The sequence below is a fragment of the Pseudozyma flocculosa genome, assembly GCF_000417875.1.
Source record: "Pseudozyma flocculosa PF-1 unplaced genomic scaffold scaffold00012, whole genome shotgun sequence".
NCBI classification, from domain to species: Eukaryota; Fungi; Basidiomycota; class Ustilaginomycetes; order Ustilaginales; family Ustilaginaceae; genus Pseudozyma; species Pseudozyma flocculosa.
In genome coordinates, this window is record NW_006920880.1 from 212,749 (window position 1) to 232,416 (window position 19,668).

Consider the following 19,668-nt stretch of genomic DNA (forward strand, 5'->3'; position numbering starts at 1 on the left):
GAGGATCGCTTCGAGGCCGGTGCATCGGTGCCCTCGGCGGCGTCGGCAGGCTCTCGGTGGCCGCCGGTGGGGCGGGCTGCTTGATGCGGCTTGCCCTGGGCGTCGTGTCGTCGTTGGCCTTTGACGCCGGGGCGGGCTGGGATGCGCTCGAGTCGCTGCGTTCGGGCACCGGCGGCGCTTCCTTGCCCACGGGCGCTGCACGGCGTGGCATGGCAAGGGCAGATAAAGTAGCGAGCGGGGTCAGCTGCCCTGCGTTTCCCCAGTGCGACGCTGCGATGCAGGCCGCGGACTCACCTGGAGGACCGACCATCATGTCGTGGGCCTGCTGAACCATTTCCGAGGCCTGGTGGACGAGGTCGGCGGCGCTCTGGACCAGGTCTGTCAGCATGGTGGGGACAAAGGCGGAGAGGTAGCCTTCTTCGCCAGCGTTGGCGGTCGTGCTGGTCGTCGAGGAGGACGAAGGGGTAGCAGGAAGAGGGGAGGGTGAGGATGCCATCGTGTACGGTGTGATACGAAGCGAGGGGCGCCTTGGGGAACGAGGGGGAGGCAGAGGCCTGTCACGAAACAGCCAGAAAGGCGAGCCAAAGAGAGTAGTGTCGGGTCAATCCGACGCTGGCCGTGGGCGAGGTTCGACAGAGGGGCCCAGCCGGTCGCTGTGGTGGTGATGAAGGCGGTCGTCGTCGTAGCGGGACGGGCCGAAGCGGGGTGAGGTGCGTTGGCAGGATGATGTTGGTCGCTGTCGATTGTGCTAAATTTGGGCCCCTCGAGGTGCATGGTTAATAGGGGGCCGCCACGTACACAAGCAAGGCGCACCGGCGGGCGAATCAGGCTGCAGGCGGGCGTGCCGTCGGTCGCCCTGTACGCGACCGACCATCACCACCCCAGCTAGGTAGCTACGCCAGCGCCGGTTTGCCCGCCGGCCGTCGAGCTGGGGATCCGGCACATCCGATGAGGGCAACGAGCAGCCAGCCGGTCGGTCGGTCGGTCGTCGTCGTCGGTTGCTCCCGATGGCAGGCTGGTGTGGGTCGATGGAGCCAGGAAGGCGTACGTACGTGTGTCGAGTGTTGGTCTAGAGGAGGGCCAGGGTCCAGCCTGGCCCCCTTTGCCAGCCGGCCACGCCACGCGTTGAGCTGGCCAGGCCTCTGCCTGCATGCGGCTCACCGTCATCCCTGCCTGCTGCCTCTAGGCTGGCTCTCGCCTGCACTGCCCCTTGTGCGATGTCGGCCGAGTGAGGTCAGCTCGGGGGGGCTCGCCTGCCTCCACTTGGCGGTGGCCTTTGCAGCGGGCGTTTCCCCCACGCTCGGCTGGCCGCCGTTGGTTGGTGCGCCTGGCGAGGCGGGCAGGCCTGTGGGGGCTGGCTCCCAGACGACGACCCTCGTTGCAGCCCACTCGATAGAGGCTAGCTGAGCCCGGCCTCGTCCCCGCCTCCTTCTTTTCCCTCCTCCTCCTCCTCCTCATCATCATCAACATCGCTGCGACCGGCAGCTACGGCATCGAGCAACGCACACACCCACCTCTAGTCTGGGCCGCCACACACCTACAAGGGCTTTCGCGCATCCATCCACCTTCTGGCCGCGCGATTCTGGACGCTCGCAGCGAGGATCGCCCGGCACACACGCTGCCAGCTTGCCGACCTCGCACGCCCTTTGCTCCCTGCCGCCACGTCACCCGGCGGCCCCTCAAACATGCTGCTGGTGGCCCGCCATGCCGCCGCCGCCGCCGCCGATGCACTCCTGATGTGCGGCTCAAAGCAGCAGCAGCAGCAGCCTCCCGAGGGCGGGGGCTCGGGCCGATCCCTGCCAAACGCCCTCCTCATCGTCTCGACCCTCTCGGCCCTCTTTGCCACCCTGTTCAGCTTCTACCTCATCTGGAAGCAGCTCAAAAACTACCGCAAACCCACCCTCCAGCGCTACGTCGTCCGCCTCCTCGTCATGGTGCCCATCTACTCGATCGCGTCCATCATCTCGCTCTACTCGCTCAACCTCGCCGACGTCATCGACCTCATCCGCGACCTCTACGAGGCCTTCGTCATCTACTGCTTCTTCAACCTCCTCATCGAGTACCTCGGCGGCGAGCGGTCCACCATCATCCTCCTCCACGGCAGGCGCCCCCAGGACCACATCTTCCCCATCAACCTCTTTCTCCACCCCATGGACGCCAGCGACCCCTACACCTTCCTCGCCCTCAAGCGCGGTGTGCTCCAGTACGTGCAGATCAAGCCCATCCTCGCCATCCTCACCGTCCTGCTCAAGTCAATCGGCAAGTACGGCGACGGAAAGATCTCGCCGTCCAACGGCTACACCTGGATCTCGTTCACCTACAACGTCTCCGTCTTCCTCTCCCTCTACTGCCTCGGCATGTTCTGGAAGTGCCTCAATGCCGACCTCGCCCCCTTCCGCGTCACCTCCAAGTTCCTCTGCGTCAAGGGTATCATCTTCTTTTCCTTCTGGCAGGGGCTCGGCATCTCGATCCTCGTTGCCGCCGGCCTGATCCGCAAGATTGGGCCAGTGGCCGACCCCGAGTACATTTCGCTGGCCGTTCAGGATTTTATGATCTGCCTCGAGATGCCCATCTTCGCCCTCGGACACGCCTACGCCTTTTCGCACAAGGACTACGTCGATCCCTTCGCCCACTATGCCGCCAGGCTGCCCGTCTACTACGCGCTGCGCGACTGCATCGGGCTCTACGACGTCTTCAGCGACAGCCTCACCACCGTCCGCGGCACCGGCTACGGCTACCAGACCTTTGAACCAAGCGAGGGCGTCGTGCACCAGAGCCTGGCGCGCGAGAGGCGCAGCAAGGCCGGCCTGCGCTATACCCAGGGCGGCAAGGCAAAGTACTGGCTGCCACAGCGCGGCACAGGCGACCCGCGCGACGCCGCCAAGGGTGCACGCCACCAGGGCCCGCTCTCGACGGTGCGCAAGTACCTCGACCAGAAGCGCATGGAGCGCAAGGGCTTTGCGCCCCTCAGCCCCGACGAGGCGGCCGACGTTATTCACGACAACCCGGATGCGCCGCCGGACCACTCGGACGATGAATCCTCGTCCCTGCTCCGCCGTCCGCGCGACATGGCCCACTCGGCGCTGCAGAGGGCCGAAGAGGGCCTGCACTTTTTCTCGGAACGTCGTCCCGACGGCGACGACGACGTCGAGTCGCTGTCGTTTGACTCGCCCTCGTCGGATGAGGAGGAGCTGTACCAGAGGAGCCGCAACCTCGACCACGGCGATTACGCCTACCCGAACGTCGATGTGGCCAGGGAGGCGAGCCGGAGGAGTCGGTGGAGGGACGACGATGACATCGTCCATCGCCGGCGGAAGCGGGCGAGTGGTGACGAGGGGGGCGGCAAGGGCAAGAGCAGAGAGGGCAGCGAGGCCAGCGGAAGCGGCAAGCGGAAGCAGGGCGCAAGGAAGGACTCCGCGGACGGAGACGAGGGCCTCGAGCAGCGCGGCAAGAAGAAGGCGAAGAGCCCGTGGCTGGCGTGGGAAGCCGAAGAGAACAGCAAGGCTGCCGCCGATGCCACGGCCGATCGAGGCCAGGATGGGCCGAATACCGAGGCGTCTGCAGGAGAGGCGGCGGAGCCGTCGACCTCGACCTCAAAGTCCTCGTCAGCATCACCGTCCTCGAGCGGCAAGTCGGATGCCGACGAGACCAAGCGCGATCCATATGGAGCCGTCGATCTGGTGGTCGAAGACTTCAAGGCGGAAGAGCGCGAGCGGCTCCTCGAGCGACGACGTGGCGACCCTGCGTTGCGGGCAGGACGCAATGCGCGAGTCTTTAAGAAGCAGTACGAGGAGCACAACGGCGCGTCCTCTTCCGCCAGCGCCTCGTCTCCCTCCGCCGCGACACACTCTTCGCAGCGACCATCGGGCCCGGGTCGGCGAGAGAGCGACGGGTCGCGGTCGGAGCGCTACGCCAAGGACGAGAAGCGGATGGTCGATGCAGCGCTGGAGCGGCTGGACCGGGTGCAGGAAGGACACGCCAACCCGGAGCAGGCAGGGGCCGAGCGGGGCCAGGAAGAGACGATGGTCGAGCAGAGCCAGACGGCCTCGGTCGATCCGGGCCTCGAGGCCGATACGCCCATTGCGAGGACGATGGAGCCCAAGGCCCGGACGGCGTTTCGCAAAGGCGCCCTGCCAGGGAGCATGCGCAGCGTCACACGGCGCGGCAGCGACGAAGAGGGAGACGCAGAAGAGGAGGAAGAGCAGAGCAAGGAGCAGGAGCGGAAGCAGATCACCGCCGACCGACGTGGCGAGCCGATGCGCCATCACGGCGGCGGCAGCGATCACGATGACGGGGTCAACCCGTGGGCCTGATCGCAGGTACCACGGGCACCGTGCACGGCGGCCCCCTTTCAATGGCAAACCTGCCTTTCCCCTGCGGTCGAATCGCGAGCAACAATACCCGCGACAGCACATTCAGCACGCCCGTCAGGACGCTTTGATGGGAGTCGCAGCAGTTCCTTTGCTGCCAGGTCGATATCGCATCGTGGCGTCTGGCTCACACGACCACAGCCACGACGGGGAGAGGAACAGATTTTGGGTGTGAGGGGGGGTGGCAAGCGTAGGGAGAGTGAAGGACGAGAGCGGGAGGGGGCAGACGGATGGCGAGCGCGCACGCCTCTAGAGGTCGTCGAGGTCCTCGTCGTCGTCGTCGCTGGCCTCCTCGAACTCGACGTCTCCGCCCTCCTCTTCGCCAAAGGTCTCGGTCTCGTTGATCTTGGCCGTCTCGGGCAGCTCTCCGTACTGCTTGAGCGATCTCGCCTCGTCGGCCGTGTACTTCTGGATGACGTCGGCCTTGTCGTCCTGGAAGTCGCGCAGCGAGATGAGGATAATGTCGCCCTGGTTGATCCACACCTTCTTGCGCAGCTTGCCGCGGATATGCGCCAGCCGCTTCTCGCCGTCGAAACATTGCGCCTCGAGCCGGCCGTTGCCCAGCATCTTGAGCACCTGCGCGTACTCTGCGGGCGTTGCGGCGGGGCAAGGGGCGAGAGCGGGTGGTGCGCGGAGGATCCAGAGAGGTGAGAGAGGGGGGAAAAGGTGAGTAACGGCCGTTCGATGCACGACGTTGCCGAGCGCCACAATGAGGGCTTCATGGATCGACACATACCCTGGCCCTCCTCCTTGAAGACGAGCTCTCGCTTCTCGCCCTCGGTGTCGTTCTTTCCTCGCCTGCGGTTCTTGCCGCCCTTTCCGCTGTTCTGTGGAGGTGTACGGTGCGCAGCAATGATTGTGAGGAGCGCGGCGGGGACAGGATCGACGGCAAAGGCAGCAAATGGAGCGAATGCGAAAGAGAATGTTAGCTCGAGACGCTCAAAGGGTCGGTGTGGCGAGCGCAGCGGGTGGCGGCAAAGTGCAAGACCACTGCAAACGCACCTTCGGCATGGTGTGCTAGGTGCTTGCTAGGTTGTGCCGGTTAAGCTTTAGATACGTCGGGCGTTGTTCGGTGTCCTAAGCGCGGTTGAGGACAGTCCAGCTGATGCGATGAAGGTAGTGGCGGTGCTGGACAGAGTGGTGGTGGTGGTGGCGAGCATCCGATGACGATCAAGCAAAAGTGATGTGGGGGCCACCGACCAACCAGGGCCCGGATGCGAGAGCGAGCCAGCGGCAGGGAGCCTCTGAAAAGGACGCAGAAGGTGCGTCAGGCAGGGCGCCCAAGTTAAATCGGCAGCGGCTCTCCGGTGAAATTCAAACCGCTCCAAGGGCTCAAGGCTGGGACTGAGCTCCTGCTGGTTGCTCGAATTCCGCGGGCCCGACTGGCTCAGCACGCCCCAATTCAAAGTCGTGCCTAGCCCGACGCAACCACAATAGCCCGCTGCGTCAAAATTTTCAAAAAGAGAGGGTCAAGCCAGACGTCGACCGACGCCGGCGCCTCTTCCAACCGCACGAGAGGCAGCGATTCTCAGCTCGACGATCACGGCCGCTGCGAGGGAGCCGTCCTTTGACCCAGCCCAGCCAGGCGAGCCCGACCCGGTCAGGCCAGCACAGGCGAGCACAGGCCAGCCTTGGTCTTTTGGCCGCCGCGTGCCACGAAGCCAACCCCAGGCCCGACTTGACAGCCCTCCTCCGCTCGCAAGCGCAGCCCTCCGCCCGTCCCCTCTTTCCACCTTCTCCACCTCTCGGTCAACCCTCTTCGACAAAGCTCCTTCCACCCCTCTCTCCGCCTGGCTGGCCCATCGCTCGAGTCGATTCATCCCGCCGCCTCTGTCTTGTCGCATCGCACATCTTGATCGCATCATCACCTCTGCACGACCACGGACACAGCCTCGCCTTTCCGCCTTTCCGAGACCGCCATGTACCAGTCCGGCTACCCTAGCCGCTCTCCGCCGCCACTCCAGCATCCCATCCCCACGCACCCGCCCTTCCAGGTGCCAGATCCGCCGGTCTCTCCCAATCCGGGCCCGCGCAACTTGACCTCGTCCTCGACCGCCGATAGCACCGTCGCCGACCCCAACCTCTCGTCGGCACGCTCCCGCGCCGGCGCCGGCTCCTCGTCCTACGTCCAGGGCGGATACCAGCGCTTCAGCAGCCCGCCCATCCAGCAACAGGGCATCCACGCCAATGCGTATGCTCCCAGCTTCGGCCAGGGCGCCGCCGCCTACAGCGTGCCCCAGCCAGGGCAAAACTTCTACGCCGGCCAGCAGCAGGGCCTCGGCGGCCAGATGGGGGGCGCGCCGGGGTCCGCGGGTGCGGGGGCGCAGCAAGGGTGGGGAGCGTTCCCAGGCATCGGAGGCGGAGGATCGGGCATGATGAACGACGCCACGGCGCAGATGGGCGTCCAGTTTGGCCAGCACATGGCACAGGTCGGTGGCGAGTACGTGCAGAAGAACGTGAGTTACTCTCGACCGACCTCCGCTCACCATGTCATGCGCTGTGGCCGCTGTCCGGCGACTTGATATTGACGCTCTACTCGCCTGCTCGCTCGGACACTTGCGCACAGTTCAATGCGCTGCTTCCGCTGCCACTCTTGAAGCACTACTTCAACGTCTCCAACTCCTACGTCCTGCACAAGCTCCGCATCGTCCTCTTTCCCTGGCGGCATAAGCCGTGGTCGCGCGCCCACAGGCAGTCGAACAACGGCGGCGGCGCCTATGCCGGCATGGGCGGGGCCAGCCACGAGGCTGGCACGGGCAGCAAGGCGGCCGACGGCTACCTTCCGCCGCGCGACGACGTCAACAGCCCGGATCTCTACATTCCCGGTGGGTCTACCTTGTGGCGTCGGGGCGTTTCAACTGCTTGCCCTGCCGTGTTCTGACAACCTGGCTGCCCTCCCGTCTGCCCCTCAGTCATGGCCTTTGTCACCTACATCCTCCTGACTTCGATGATCTACGGCCTCGAGTCCCGCTTCCACCCGGAGATTCTCGGCCTGACGGCATCGCGAGCACTGGCCATCATCCTCGTCGAGCTGGCAGCCATCAAGCTCGGCACGTACCTCCTCAACATCCAGGGCGATCATACGTTCGTCGACCTGCTGGCCTATTCGGGCTACAAGTTTGTCGGCACCCTCGTCACCCTCTTCTTTGGCCTGATCAACGTGCGCGGCTGGATCTACTGGAGCATCTTCCTCTACTGTTTCGCCGCCAACGCCTTTTTCCTGGTGAGCTCCCGTTTCCGTTGGCGAGGCGCTGCGCTGTGCGGCGAGACGGCGTATTTCCACCATTGCCACTTTGCTGACCCACACCCTCGCCCCGTCGCCCCTCTTCCCGCATTCTTGGGCTGCGCACTGTCCATGCAGCTCCGCTCGCTCCGGTACGTGGTCCTGCCGGATCCATCCAACCCGAGCAGCGTCACGATCACGCACGCGCAGCGATCGAGGCGCATCCAGTTCCTCTTTTCCATCGCCGTCGCCCAGATTGTGCTGGGCTGGCTGCTCATCGTCGGCATTTTCCACTAGGCCTAGGCCCCGCGAGGAGGCCGGATGAGCAGCGCATGGCGACAAATTGGAGGTTTTGCCTCGCGAGGCGGTCGGGTTGCGGAAGGTAGAAGAGGCGAGGCGAGGCGGCGGCATGACCGGAGACCGGAACGGCAAAAGCACACAGGCATGTCCCGTACCTCGACCCGCACAACGGCGGTCGGCCAGCGGGGGGTTTTGGCCCTTCCGCCATGCCCACCGTTCGAAGTTGGCATACAGCAACCAGCAGCATCACCTTGTTCTCGGCCTTCCACGATGGCAGTCTGGCAGCGCCGCTCGCTCGAGCTGGCTTGGCAGGCAAGCGAGGCGGCGTGCAGGCCGACTTCAAGTCGAGGCGAGAGGTCACGATTCAAGGTCTGGGCATTTCGAATCCTTGGCGAGTCAGAGGCAGGCGATTCTAGGACGGAGCCAGAAGCTGACTGCAGCGGGTCCGGATAGATCGCGGCGAAGAAGCTGGCTGCGCGATGATCTAGTGGCCCTTCTTGACGCCGATGGTGTCCCAGGCAACGCGCTCGTCCTCCTCGTTGGCGATCTCCTGGACGTAGGGGGTGAGGTAGCGCTTGTCCTGCGGTGGCGGGAGGGGCGTGGCGTGAGAGGAGAAGAAGCAGCGACGAAGCGAGAGGGGTGAGTGTGTGCAGACCAAGGCGATGTCATGCGATGAGTGGAGATCGACGTACCTGGGAGGCGGGGGTCCACTGCTCCTTGGGCAGCTCGCGGTGGAGGACGCTGAGCTGGGTGGCCTGGCGGAGGCGGTAGGCGCGGTCGTAGGCCTCACGCTCCGGCAGACGCTTGATGGCCTGCGAGGATGGGGGGACAGGTTCGTGTGGGGGTGGGCAGAGAGACGATCCGTCAGCGCATGCACTGGCGTGGGCCGGGGTCCAGAGCGAGCACGGGCCGCGGGTGCGCGACCGTGTGCGGGACGAGCACTTCGAAGCGCACCTTCTGGACACGGGGCGACTCCTCGATGATGAGGTCGTCGTATCGGAGGCCGTGCTGCCTGTGACCGGCGGCCTGGGCGTAGGCGTTGGCCACGGGCTTGATCATGCGCAGCAGAGCCGGCGAGTTCTGGATGTACTTGGCGAGCGAGAGGCCGGAGAGTGCCTGTGTGTGGGTGGGGCGGAAGAAGCGGCAGCGTCAGGCGCAGATGGGTTTGAAAGGGGAGAAGGGGATGGGATATCAGCATAGGTTCGCTAGCTGGTTGCTTGCAAGGGGTGATAGTCGGTCGGTCGGTGGGTCGGCTGGTGGGCGAGAGGTGGCCGAGGGTGCGGTTTCGGTCGAGGTGGCGGCATGGCGAGTGAACGCAGCGATACATACGAGAACCATGATGGGCGACGTGTGATGTAGGGGTGGAGGGGTGGTGGTGATGGTGATGTCGATGGCGATGGCGGTGATCCAGGTTGCCGGGGTTGGGTTGGTGGTGGCGATGGCGCTCCGAAGAATTCGCACCCGGCCAGCCCGCGGGCGGCAGCAGGCCTGGCCTGTCTTGGCCTGGCCTGGGCAGGCGTAACAACGAGAGCGGCGGGCCAGCCAACAACTTCGGAAGCGGTGGCCACCCGCCCGCCCTCGCCCTGAAATTGAAACCGCGCGCAAGAGGCAGGATTTGTAATCCCGCCAGAATACAACCACCAAGCTTGCCAGCCCGCTCTGACCCGATGGCCTGGGGGGCCAGGAGGGATCACATAAGCATGACCGAGCAAGTCGCTCCACCTGCCTGCCTGCCTGCCTGCCTGCCTGCCTGCCTGCCTGCCCTGCCTCGACCCCCCCTCGCCTTGGGCACCCCTTTGTGTTGGCAGACAGCGCACGGCCAGCCCAGCCCAGCCAACAGGGCCCAGCCAACCCGACGCCAGGCTTGGGGGCCCTCGAGGCCAGGGCAGTAGCGCATCCGACCAACCAACACACCCCTTGCCCCTGCCAGCCTCACTCAGCTCGACCCAGCGCCCACTCTCCAGCCTCTGGTCGTCGTCGATCTCACCCCCACCACCTACCCACACCGCCGCAAGCCCTCCCTCGCACGCAGCCCTCGCACGCAGCACTCTGTAGTCTCCACTCGACGACGGATAGCGCAGGACACGCTGCATCGTCCTTGTCCCAGTCGCACCCGCACCCGCACTCGCACTCGCAGCGACCGCCGCCATCATGTCGTCTCCGGGCTCGGCCTCGTCGGCCAGTCCGCCCCACCCGCTCCGCCCCTACTACCAGCCACCCGAGGATTCCGTATTCGTCGCCTCAGCACCCCGCTTCTCCACCACGGGGACACCTCAGGCTGCGTCTCGCAGTGGGGCGGGGCCTTCAGCCTCCAGCAGCAGCTCGTCCTTCCCGCGATTCTCGCCCAATGCGGCCCACGCGAATCGCTACATGTCTGCCAACGATGCCACGCCATACGTGGCCACCAGCTCCTCGGGCATGGCCGCAGACGCCACCGCCAACTTCACAGACATGGCGCGCGCCCTCCTCGTCAGCGGCGCGCTCCAGTACACGAGCACCTGCCTCGCAATGCCCTTCGAGGTCGGCAAGCTCCTCCTCCAGGTCCAGTGGGTGCCCCGCGACGATGTATGGGTGCAGATCACCCAGACCGCCGCTGCGACCAAGATGATCGAGCAGCGCGAGATGCAGGAGCGAATGCGGAGGCAAGCGCACGAGGCCGGCACCCATGGCGCCGACCAAGGCGATGACGACGACGACGACAATGCCCCAGAGAGGGACGTGTGGGCGGGCGACGACGTGTCGCCCGAGGCGGAGGAATGGCAGGAAGAGCGCGATGCGCAGAACCACTACGGCGGCTCGGGCTACATGGACGACGAAGAGGTGAGTGTGCGCGTTGTCATTGCCAATGCCGCGCTGCTACCGATGGCTAATGTCTTCTCTCCCGTCTGCTCTGCACCGCTCCGCTGGCAGCTCTCCGACGAGCACGAGGCAGAGGCCTACTTCCGAGACCTCTCTTCGCGGCCATCCAGACCCGACGCATCCCTGCACAGGCCCAAGCGGCGACGGCAGCGGCAGGTCGACCACGGCGGCTACGTGATGCGGCGGAGCGTCCACGACGACGGCGCACGGCCCGAGTTCATCATGCCGGTCGTCGTGCGCGGCGGCGTGTGGGAGATGATCAAGGCCGTCGGCCGCGGCAAGGAGGGCTGGCTCGGCCTGTGGAAGGGCTCGCTCACCTCGTTCGTCCTCGAGATTGCCTCGTCCACCATCCAGCCCATCATCTCATCGATCCTCTCGCTCGTCGCGCCCTCGGCTCTCTCGCCGCTGCCGCTCGCCTACACCCCTTACCCGTACAAGACGTTGGCATTGCTGCTGACGTCGCACCTGGCCACAGGCATCCTCATCTCGCCCATCGACACGATCCGCACGCGGCTGATTGCGCAGAGCACGCTGCCCGCCCACCGCAAGTACAGCGGGCCGTACGACGCGCTGCGCAAGATGCTCGACGAGGAGGGCGGCTGGAAGACGGCCTACCTGCACCCCAACGTGCTCGTCCCCACCATCCTCGACTTTACGCTGCGCCCGCTCCTGTCGCTCGGCACGCCGCTCCTCATTGAGCAGACGCTCAAGCTCGAGCCCAACACGCATCCCATCAGCTACGCCATCGCCGAGCTGGCCATCACGACGGCGTCGCTCTGCGTCACCCTGCCCATTGAGACGGTGCGGAGGCGGCTGCAGCTCCAGATCCGCGCTCCCTACGGCGCTGCTCCCCACTCTGCTGCCGCCGGCGCCGACAAGAGGGCATTGACGAGCCGCTCGCTGCGTTCGGAAAAGGGAGGCGCTTCGACTGCAACCAAGCCCGCATCGGGCAACACGGCCATTCGGGGACTGCGCACCTGCGTCGAGACGAGACCCGTGCCCTACGTCGGCGTCGTCGAGGCCATCTACCGCATCCTGACAGAGGAGACGTCGGCCACGCCCCGTCGCAAGGACGGAAGCAGCGCAGGCGGCGACGGCGATGGCGACGGCGACGGCCAACGAGGGGACGACGACGACGACGACGACGCCGCCGGGGCTTCCGGCGCCACCACCAACAAGGACGACGCGGGCGCCGCGGCCATGGCCCAGTCGGGCGTGCTGGCCAAGACGGGCCACTCTTCGCTCGGTGGCTTGCGCAGCCTGTACCGCGGCTTCGGAATGGCGTTTGGCGCCAACCTCGTCGTCTTTATGCTCACCCTCGTCAGCGGGGAGCGCGCCGGCGAGGCTGGCTGGGCCGAGATTTAGCTCCGCTGGACCAGCCAGCCTCTTCGTCCTTGCCCGGCTCGCCGCGGGGCAAATTCCCCAACCTCGGATCACTGTACACTATCCCCGCCTCGTCGATTTGGCCACGGCGTCGCCCTGCTTTTTTACGACCCATCGCTCAGCATCGTCGTCTCGGCACAGGACAAGTGCCTGGCATTGCGGCTGGTGCTCTATCGGCATCTGCGCCGCCAGCCCGCTCACGATTGCCAGCGGGCGGCGTCGAATACCATGGTGACCTCCCACTGGCGTCTTGATGCCGTCGAGCCGCCGCCTCACTTTGAAGACCGGCCCGCAGAGTAGTAGATGTTGATGATGAAGCTGCGACGTGCGAGGACGGGACGTCGGGCAAGTCAGTATCGCTGCATGGAGGAAGCGCCCGGAGAGTGGGGCGGCCGAGGCGACTTACAGGGTCATCATCATGACGAACACTGTCGGCGCAGGGAGATGGGACGGGCAGGACAAGGGAGGAGGAGAAGAAGACGGTGGGTGAGCACAGAGATGCTCTCGCCGTCCGCAAAAGCAGGCCGAGGCAGGGGTGGAGGGCGGCGTGTGGCGACGGGAGGCAATACTCACTGCCGGCTGTTGATCCCCACTGCAGCAGACCCTCGTCGGGTTTGACGTAGCCCATCTGGAAGACCTCGTAGCATGCGCGCTCGAGGTCGTCGCTCATCTTCTCGAGCGAAAACTTGTCCTGCACCCTCTTGCGCGCCACCTGGCTCACTGTCCGCCTCTCGTCGTCGCTCAGGCTGAGCAGCGCCTGGATCGACACGGCCCAGATGCCCGGCGACGCGTGGCGCAGCAGGCCGGTGCCCTCGGCCAGGTTGGTGGGCTTGCCGTCCTCGTCGAGGGACAGGTCGACGACCGTCTCGAGCGGCCCTCCCGTATTGGTGGCGAGGACGGGCACGCCGCAGGTCATGGCCTCGAGCGGGACGATGCCAAAGTGCTCCTCGGTCGGCGTGTAGAGGAGCATCTGGGTCGACTGGTTGAGCAGGAGCGTGTGGAGTAGCGGCCCAGGCAGCGAGGGGAGGAAGATGACCGCCGCCTGGGCGATGTCGAACGCAGGCGGCGGAGAGATGGGCGGCTCCAGTGCCTTGCCGTTGTAACTGAGCGTGAGGTGCTTGAGGCCCAGCTCTTCGGACTGCTTCTGCAGCTCGGCCAGCGTGTCGATGTTGTCGCGGACGCGGTGGTCGTACCCGCCCGCCAGGACCAGGCGGAGCCGGCCGGGTCTTCCGCTGGCGGCGTGCTGCTTCTGCGCCGTGGCAAAGGCCTCGAGGCCGAGGGCAACATTCTTCTTGGCCTCGAAGCGGTTGATGGAGAGCAGCGTCAGGCGGTCAGTGTCGCAGCAGAGATCGATGATGGCGTTCTTGAGGCGATCGCCGACGGCCTCGTCGATGAGCTTGTCGAGCTGCTTCTGCACCTCGTCGGCCCGCAGGGCCCGCACGTCGACGCCGGGATAGAGGGTTCGCGGCTGACGTCGCAGCCGGTAGAAGCTCTTGACAAACTGCTTCGAGGTAAAGTCGGAGTTGACGAGGATCTTGTCGGCATAGTCTGCGGACAGAAAGAGGGGAGGGGAAAGGTGTGAGCGGCTCTGCGTTGGGAGGTTGCGATGGCGGCCGGCGAGGGGAGTGGGCGATGCTCACCCGTCGTGCCTTCCTCGATGAGGTCGAGCGGCAGGCGGTAGATCTTCCTGAAGACCGAGGGTCCAGAGTGGCCGCGGGCGAGGGCCTTTTGCAGGGCGATGGAGCTGCCGATGTCCTTGTCGGGGAAGTGGCAGTAGTAGAGGATGCGGGTGCTGGTGATGATCTTGAGCCAGGGGATTCCGGCCGAGAGCTGGTCCATGAAGAAGAGGTCAAACTCGGGGATGGGCGGCGAGCTCGTAAGGCGGCTCGAGACGAAGGTGGGCATGGTTCCCGGGTACTTTAGCAGCGTGATGGAGAGGATGAGCTGGAAGATGAGCGAGAGCTGCTGGAGGATGGCCATGGGGAGGTGGAGGCGGTTGAAGAGGGAGCGGGGGATGCGGGTGCGCATGACCTGGACCTTGAGGGTGCCATCGCGGGTGGCCTCGAAGCAGTGCTTGGTGTCGTGGTGGGAGGTGAAGATGACGACCTCGTGTCCGAGCTCCTGGAGGGATACGGCGGCGTCGACGATGAACTTTTCCGCTCCGCCGATGCCGAGGTCCGGGTGAATGAAGCCGATGCGGAGCTTTTTGGCGGGCGAGTTGACCGAGTTGGCCACGCGAGCGGATTGCCGGTCGAGCGACATGGTGGTATGTGCGCGGGGGCGGGGGGAGGATTGCGCGGGGAGAGTCAGAGAGAGACGGAGCGAGGCGGAAAGGGCGACAGCGGTGGTGATGGTGGCAGTAGTGGTAGCCGTTGGGGTTGGCGCGAGGGCCGGTGTGGGGGTGTTGGACTTTGCGCCTCGTCTTTGCAGGCGGCTTGGACTGCGCTGGCCCTGCGCCTGCGTCTGGCCGCCTATGTGCGGGGAAAGAAGCCAAGAAGCCAAGCGCAGCGCAGCGCAGCCAGCCAGCCCAACAACGCAACCTCGGCGACTCTCTTTCGCGCGCGCGCACAGACGCGCCCCTCTTGCTCCTCCCCAGCTCCAGGCATCGGGGGCCATTTGGACATCTCCCCGATGGACCATCGACTCAGCTTCGGGATCGGCAAATGCCTCCACTTTGCGTGGCCCGCTGTCGGTTGGCTGTGGACTCGCCGCAGCCACCCCGGCGCCACCTCCATCACTCACCTCCAAGACGCCTCGAGCTCACCCGGGCACATCCTAGCTTCACCCCGACCATGCCGCCCTCAAAGAAGCCCGCATCGCCCTCCAAGCAGTCCCACGCCGCTCGCGCAGCCGCCCTCCTGTCCAGGGCCAGGGCACACGCCACCAGCACCTCACCCACCAAGCCTTCGTCGGCCGCTTCGTCGTCTTCATCTTCTCCTTCCTCGACCTCGTCGTCTGCAGCCGTACCGCTGCCGGACCTGCTCAAACAGCTCACCTCAAAGGGCGGTCTCACCATGCACGACGCAATGGCCGTCACCGGAAAGCTCATCAACGCCCGCTGCAACACCCCGCACGCCCTCTCTCACATCAGCCTCATCGCCCTCCAGGACATGGGCGTCGAATCCGAGGAGCACCGAAAGAGGACCGTCCTCGCCTTCAAGGGAAAAAAGGCCGCGGGCATCACCGGCGACGTAGCGGCCGCATTTGACCCGTCCTCGAACAGCCCTCGCAAGCGCAGGAGGCGCGACGACGACGATGACGCCCTGTCGCGCGAATACGGAAACGTCTCCGGCCCCAGCGACAGGCCCAGCGCACGCAACGCTAGACCCGCGCCCGTGTTCGACTACGTCTTCAACGAAGTCCTCGAAGAGAGCAGCCTCCGCGGAAGGTACGCCGTCGTCAACCGCGCACCCGTCATGACCGCCTGGGCAACCATCCTCCTCGAGAGACTCGCCTTCAGCAGGGCAGAGGCTCTCAGCTTGGGTGAGTATCCCCGCCACTTGAACCCACCTCTACGTGGCGCTTGGCTGCATGGAACGACCACTGACCAACAGGGTCACCGCGCACAGCCCACTGCTATGTCAACTATACGAGCACGATGCGAGGAATCAGCCTCGGCATCATCCCGGCATCGGAGAGGGAAAAGGCGTCCAACAAGGTGGGCCCCAACCAGCCCCACTTTGAGCTGATGGGCGTCAAGATCCCCGTCATGCAGATGGCGGACGGAACCTACCGCGGCATCAGCGGTGGCGAGGTCGTTGGGCCAGAAAAGGTGAGCCGGTGGTGTGCTCTAGCCGTGTCGGGTGCGCACGATGCTGATCCTGTCTTTGTCGCCATGGAATGTTGCGGCAGGCGTTCAACTACATGAGACGCTCCATGGCCCAGACGCTCTCTAGCGTCATAGGCGCGCTGACCCTTCTCGCAGACAGCTACATCGATCCTCCACCCAAGATGGAAGCGAAGGACGAGAGCGAGCCGCTTGATGCCAAGACCGAGCACCCCGATGGCACCTTGCCAGCGAGCACCGGACCGCCACCATACGGCGCCGAGTACCTCAACACGTGTGGGTACGACCTCTACGCCGACTTCCGGCCCTCGACGTCGGGAGAGTGGGGCAAAAAGGGTCGGCTCTGGTACGACAAGATCCTCGCCCTCCGTCGCGGTCACGAAGCGGATCTGGCGGAATGGAGGGTCAAAGAGGAGCGGCTCGAAGGTGGGGGGCCAATAGAAGAAGAGTGGAGCGAGGACATCGAACGCCTCGTCCAGGAGGAGCTCAAGAAGGAGGACCAGACGCAGACGGACCACCCGGTCAAGCTCGAGGCGCCCGGGGCCAAGAGCGAGACTATGGACAAGCAGGAGACGTAGCAGACCGCAGCTTGAACTCCGCCCTCGTCTCTGGCATGCATGCAGGTGATCTTAGATGATCCTTTAAGGCCGTCTATCGACAACTGCGTTCGAACTCGGTGCGCAGCCTGGCCCGACTTCGCACTCGTTCCATCCCTTTGGCGACATGAAGAGGCGGAGCAACCCTGGTCAGCCCCTCCGCCACGTCGAGGTTATTGTCGAGCCGAGAATAAAGACTTGCGAGTGGCGACAGGTCTCGATTGCCTGATCCGGCTGGCTCTTCCGGCTGCGAGTACTCCTCAGCCTCCCGTGGACATGCGTCCGGCCGCTTGCGACGCTGCACTTCCGTCGACGGCCATCGTCATGAAATTTCGAGAGCCATCTCCTCACGCGTCGCTGACAGGATGGTCAAGCCTTTGCCGGCCTCATTTGAGAGCGGACCTCTGCCGAAAAGGACATGCAAGGATGGCCGCGGTCACAGCCTACCGGCGGCAGGTGTCGCGTTCAAAGTGGCTGCCACACCTTGACCTTGGTGGGGCCGGACCTGTGTTTCCCTTTAGGTGGAGTGGGGGAGTTTCGTGGCATGTGGGGGCGAAGAGGAAGCGATGAGCTCGTTGGTGAGCTATAAAATGGGGCTGGGCTGGAGGGTTGGCCTCCTTGCGCCCGCCCAAAAAGCATCGTGCCTCCCGCCAAGCCGCTTCCCCAACTTGCAAGAGCCTCTCGCCTACGAAGATGAAGCTTTCTCTCCTCAGTCTCGTCGCGCTGCCTTGGCTCGCACTCGCAGACGTAGTCGACTTGCCTTTCACCAAGTCCTACACCTGGCAGTTCAATGGATTCGGCACGGTGACGGCCGGGACCAACAGTCTGCTGGTGATGCTCTGCTCGACCCACCCGCAGTGGTACGCGGTCGATGAGCACAATGTGGCGCAGAGTCTCGAGTACGACAAGCCTTCGAGCCAGTGGATGTGGGCGCCCTTCTCGACCTGCAGGAACAACGGCTTCCGCTGCTTCGACTATGTCAAGAACCTCCAGACCATCGATGGTCTGCACTGCGTCTACACGTTCCCCGGCACACAAGACGTCGCCGTAGACCTGGCCGGCATCGCGAGGGCCATGGACAGGGGAAGGGCCCGAGGCTATACCTTCGTGGGTGAGTTCGGACTCGGCACCTTCACGAGCGTGGTGGGACGATGCTCTCGATGGCAGAGGTGCTCAGCGATGCCTACATTTTGCTTCAATCCGCGCACCCTTCCTGTGACGTCCCCAGTCGGCTCACCGCCTCCCTAGCCGCGAGCAGATGCCCCGAGCCAGGCTTGAACTTTCGGCCATGTCCAGGCAGTACAGTAGCGGCGTCTCCGGACTGCCAACTGCCTTCCGTTCGCAAGGGAGAGCTTGTCTATTGACCCCCGCGAGCACGACCTTTCGTGTGACTGTACCAGCGATCAGAGGCGATGAGTGTCCTCCGTCTTCAGTCGAGTTCGGCCGGCCAAGGGCCTTTAACTATGGCTCCTTCGGCTCGGTATTGTACCGCTCCCGCGCTCCTGTCGTGCCATGAACAGTCGCAGATCAGCGTGAGTGCCCCGGCTGGGCATTGTCAGGTCCGCCTGACGCGTCTACTCACCATCTTTGGCTGCGGAGACGTACGCCTTGTGACCCGCCCCCGGCACCGGCTGCGTCTGGCTCGGCGTGGCGCTGCCCAATCCAGCGCCCTTGGCGTAGATCTTGGTCTCGACGATGCCTGTCCTGCCCTGTCCGGAGGCTCCGAGGCCCTGGCCCTTGCTCCAGCCCATCATCGCGAGCATCTTGCTGCCGATGTTGCTGCTGTCGATCTCCTTCTCGACAGGCATTTCCGGCTCGTCGCTTTTCGGTACGTCGGTCGCGACCGGGCCCTCGTATGATTTCGCCTGGAAGCTCGCTTTTTTGAACGCTGGCGTCGAGTCGGTACCAAACACCGCCCTCCTCTCCAAGGCACGGTCGCGGTACTTGGACGCTGGTGTTCCGCTCGCGTCTTTAGCAGCCCCGATCGGAGCAAACCCGGCGGATGCACTGCTTTGGGACGAAGTTTCGAGGCCAGCATCCTGCGATAGCTTCCGATCGACGCCAGCGCGACAAGTATCGAGGTTCCGCAGGTTGTCCTGGAAGACACGCAGGGAGGGTCAGATCGTGCCAAGAGGCCAATTTCCTACGGTCAGTGTTCGTATTGTGACCGTCTGAATGATGACGACGACGATGACGACGCACCTCGTGCAATGCTGATTCCTTTTCGTGCCGACGCAGGACGTCGAGGCTTTTGAGCTTCCGTTGACACAGGAGACAGGCATTCTGAGCAGTGTCCAAGTAGTCAAAAGCACGGAGCTCGTCATCGCTCATCGTCGACGATGACGCCTTCGTCCGTGTTTGCACTTCGGAGGCTGGAAGCGGAGCTGCGGGGAGCTCATCCGTCTTAAGGGACCGCTGCGTTGCCGTGGGTGCAGGATCATCGATCAAGGTGAGCTGACGGGAAAGACGGGCGAGTACCACTGAGCCCCGACGGCGCTTCGTTACTCACCTCGACCGACTTGGACTGCTTCGATGTGACGCCATTTCCGCCTGTCGCCGCGGAGGCATCCGAATTGCCCATCTTGCGGAGCTCCTCTTGCTTCTGATTCCACTTTGTGATGTTGAGGGCGACCTATAGGTTTGGATCGGCCAGAGTGCATCACAAAGGCGGGGCATCGAGCAAGACTTCGATGAGCACTCCCACAACTCGGAGTGGATATCGCAGGCCGATGGGCCGGCAAGGTGGACAGACGTCGGGGGTCGGGGAGGCAGATACATGGGGTCGAGGTCTCCTACCTTTTTGCTCGTGGCAGCCGGTGCGCCTTTCTTGACCTTGGTGACTCTGGAATCCTCATCGACGAATCCGGCGTCTTTGAGGTTTGAAGACGATGAAACGGATGTCGGCCAAGACCATGAGGCAGCAGTGGTCAGCCAAATGCCAGTCGACTGATAGCAGGGGACGGAAGCGGGCAGCGCGGAGCAGAGGCCAAGCGTGCGCGCAGATAACAACCGTTGGGTAGGCTTGCCTTCGCAGGCGCCGCAGCCGCTTCGTTTGCGACCCGGGTCGAGCTGCTATCGTGTCGGTTCAAGAAGCGTCGCAAGCAGCGTCAGTATCACTCTTTCGGAGCGCAGAACACTGCGCGAAGGGTT

General features: G+C 64.6%; 10 protein-coding genes across 10 annotated transcripts in view; 5 read left to right on the forward strand and 5 right to left on the reverse strand.

The window, feature by feature from the left end:
* Positions 1-496, reverse strand: part of PFL1_03820 (uncharacterized protein) — a gene marked incomplete at both ends in the record, with an annotated part of 1,372 nt that extends 876 nt beyond the window's left edge. The window contains 2 exons of the mRNA XM_007881344.1: positions 170-195; positions 295-496. Coding sequence (XP_007879535.1) covers positions 170-195; positions 295-496 — 228 coding nt within the window. The remainder of the gene's footprint in view (positions 1-169; positions 196-294) is intronic.
* A 1,189-nt stretch (positions 497-1,685) lies between these two features.
* On the forward strand, positions 1,686-4,313 carry PFL1_03821 (uncharacterized protein; the record flags this gene model as incomplete). Its single annotated transcript, XM_007881345.1, has 1 exon — positions 1,686-4,313. One exon carries the CDS (start codon positions 1,686-1,688, stop codon positions 4,311-4,313), a length of 2,628 nt encoding a protein of 875 aa, XP_007879536.1.
* Positions 4,314-4,619: 306 nt separating this feature from the next.
* On the reverse strand, positions 4,620-5,381 carry PFL1_03822 (uncharacterized protein; the record flags this gene model as incomplete). The annotated part of the gene is made up of 3 exons (XM_007881346.1): positions 4,620-4,957; positions 5,107-5,197; positions 5,373-5,381. The coding sequence occupies 3 exons, from the start codon at positions 5,379-5,381 to the stop codon at positions 4,620-4,622; spliced, it is 438 nt and encodes a 145-aa protein (XP_007879537.1).
* A 908-nt stretch (positions 5,382-6,289) lies between these two features.
* On the forward strand, positions 6,290-7,890 carry PFL1_03823 (uncharacterized protein; the record flags this gene model as incomplete). The annotated part of the gene is made up of 4 exons (XM_007881347.1): positions 6,290-6,826; positions 6,937-7,195; positions 7,283-7,593; positions 7,732-7,890. The coding sequence occupies 4 exons, from the start codon at positions 6,290-6,292 to the stop codon at positions 7,888-7,890; spliced, it is 1,266 nt and encodes a 421-aa protein (XP_007879538.1).
* Positions 7,891-8,377: 487 nt separating this feature from the next.
* Positions 8,378-9,231, reverse strand: PFL1_03824 (uncharacterized protein; the record flags this gene model as incomplete). Its single annotated transcript, XM_007881348.1, has 4 exons — positions 8,378-8,473; positions 8,586-8,705; positions 8,848-9,009; positions 9,223-9,231. 4 exons carry the CDS (start codon positions 9,229-9,231, stop codon positions 8,378-8,380), a joined length of 387 nt encoding a protein of 128 aa, XP_007879539.1.
* An 813-nt stretch (positions 9,232-10,044) lies between these two features.
* PFL1_03825 (uncharacterized protein) lies at positions 10,045-12,117 on the forward strand (the record flags this gene model as incomplete). The annotated part of the gene is made up of 2 exons (XM_007881349.1): positions 10,045-10,713; positions 10,804-12,117. 2 exons carry the CDS (start codon positions 10,045-10,047, stop codon positions 12,115-12,117), a joined length of 1,983 nt encoding a protein of 660 aa, XP_007879540.1.
* Positions 12,118-12,407: 290 nt separating this feature from the next.
* On the reverse strand, positions 12,408-14,397 carry PFL1_03826 (uncharacterized protein; the record flags this gene model as incomplete). The annotated part of the gene is made up of 4 exons (XM_007881350.1): positions 12,408-12,453; positions 12,542-12,563; positions 12,709-13,683; positions 13,776-14,397. 4 exons carry the CDS (start codon positions 14,395-14,397, stop codon positions 12,408-12,410), a joined length of 1,665 nt encoding a protein of 554 aa, XP_007879541.1.
* Positions 14,398-14,927: 530 nt separating this feature from the next.
* Positions 14,928-16,500, forward strand: PFL1_03827 (uncharacterized protein; the record flags this gene model as incomplete). The annotated part of the gene is made up of 3 exons (XM_007881351.1): positions 14,928-15,618; positions 15,705-15,907; positions 15,988-16,500. 3 exons carry the CDS (start codon positions 14,928-14,930, stop codon positions 16,498-16,500), a joined length of 1,407 nt encoding a protein of 468 aa, XP_007879542.1.
* A 711-nt stretch (positions 16,501-17,211) lies between these two features.
* Positions 17,212-17,766, forward strand: PFL1_03828 (uncharacterized protein; the record flags this gene model as incomplete). The annotated part of the gene is made up of 2 exons (XM_007881352.1): positions 17,212-17,629; positions 17,747-17,766. 2 exons carry the CDS (start codon positions 17,212-17,214, stop codon positions 17,764-17,766), a joined length of 438 nt encoding a protein of 145 aa, XP_007879543.1.
* A 213-nt stretch (positions 17,767-17,979) lies between these two features.
* PFL1_03829 (uncharacterized protein) lies at positions 17,980-19,099 on the reverse strand (the record flags this gene model as incomplete). Its single annotated transcript, XM_007881353.1, has 4 exons — positions 17,980-18,020; positions 18,101-18,614; positions 18,721-18,933; positions 19,028-19,099. The coding sequence occupies 4 exons, from the start codon at positions 19,097-19,099 to the stop codon at positions 17,980-17,982; spliced, it is 840 nt and encodes a 279-aa protein (XP_007879544.1).
* Positions 19,100-19,668: the final 569 nt, after the last annotated feature.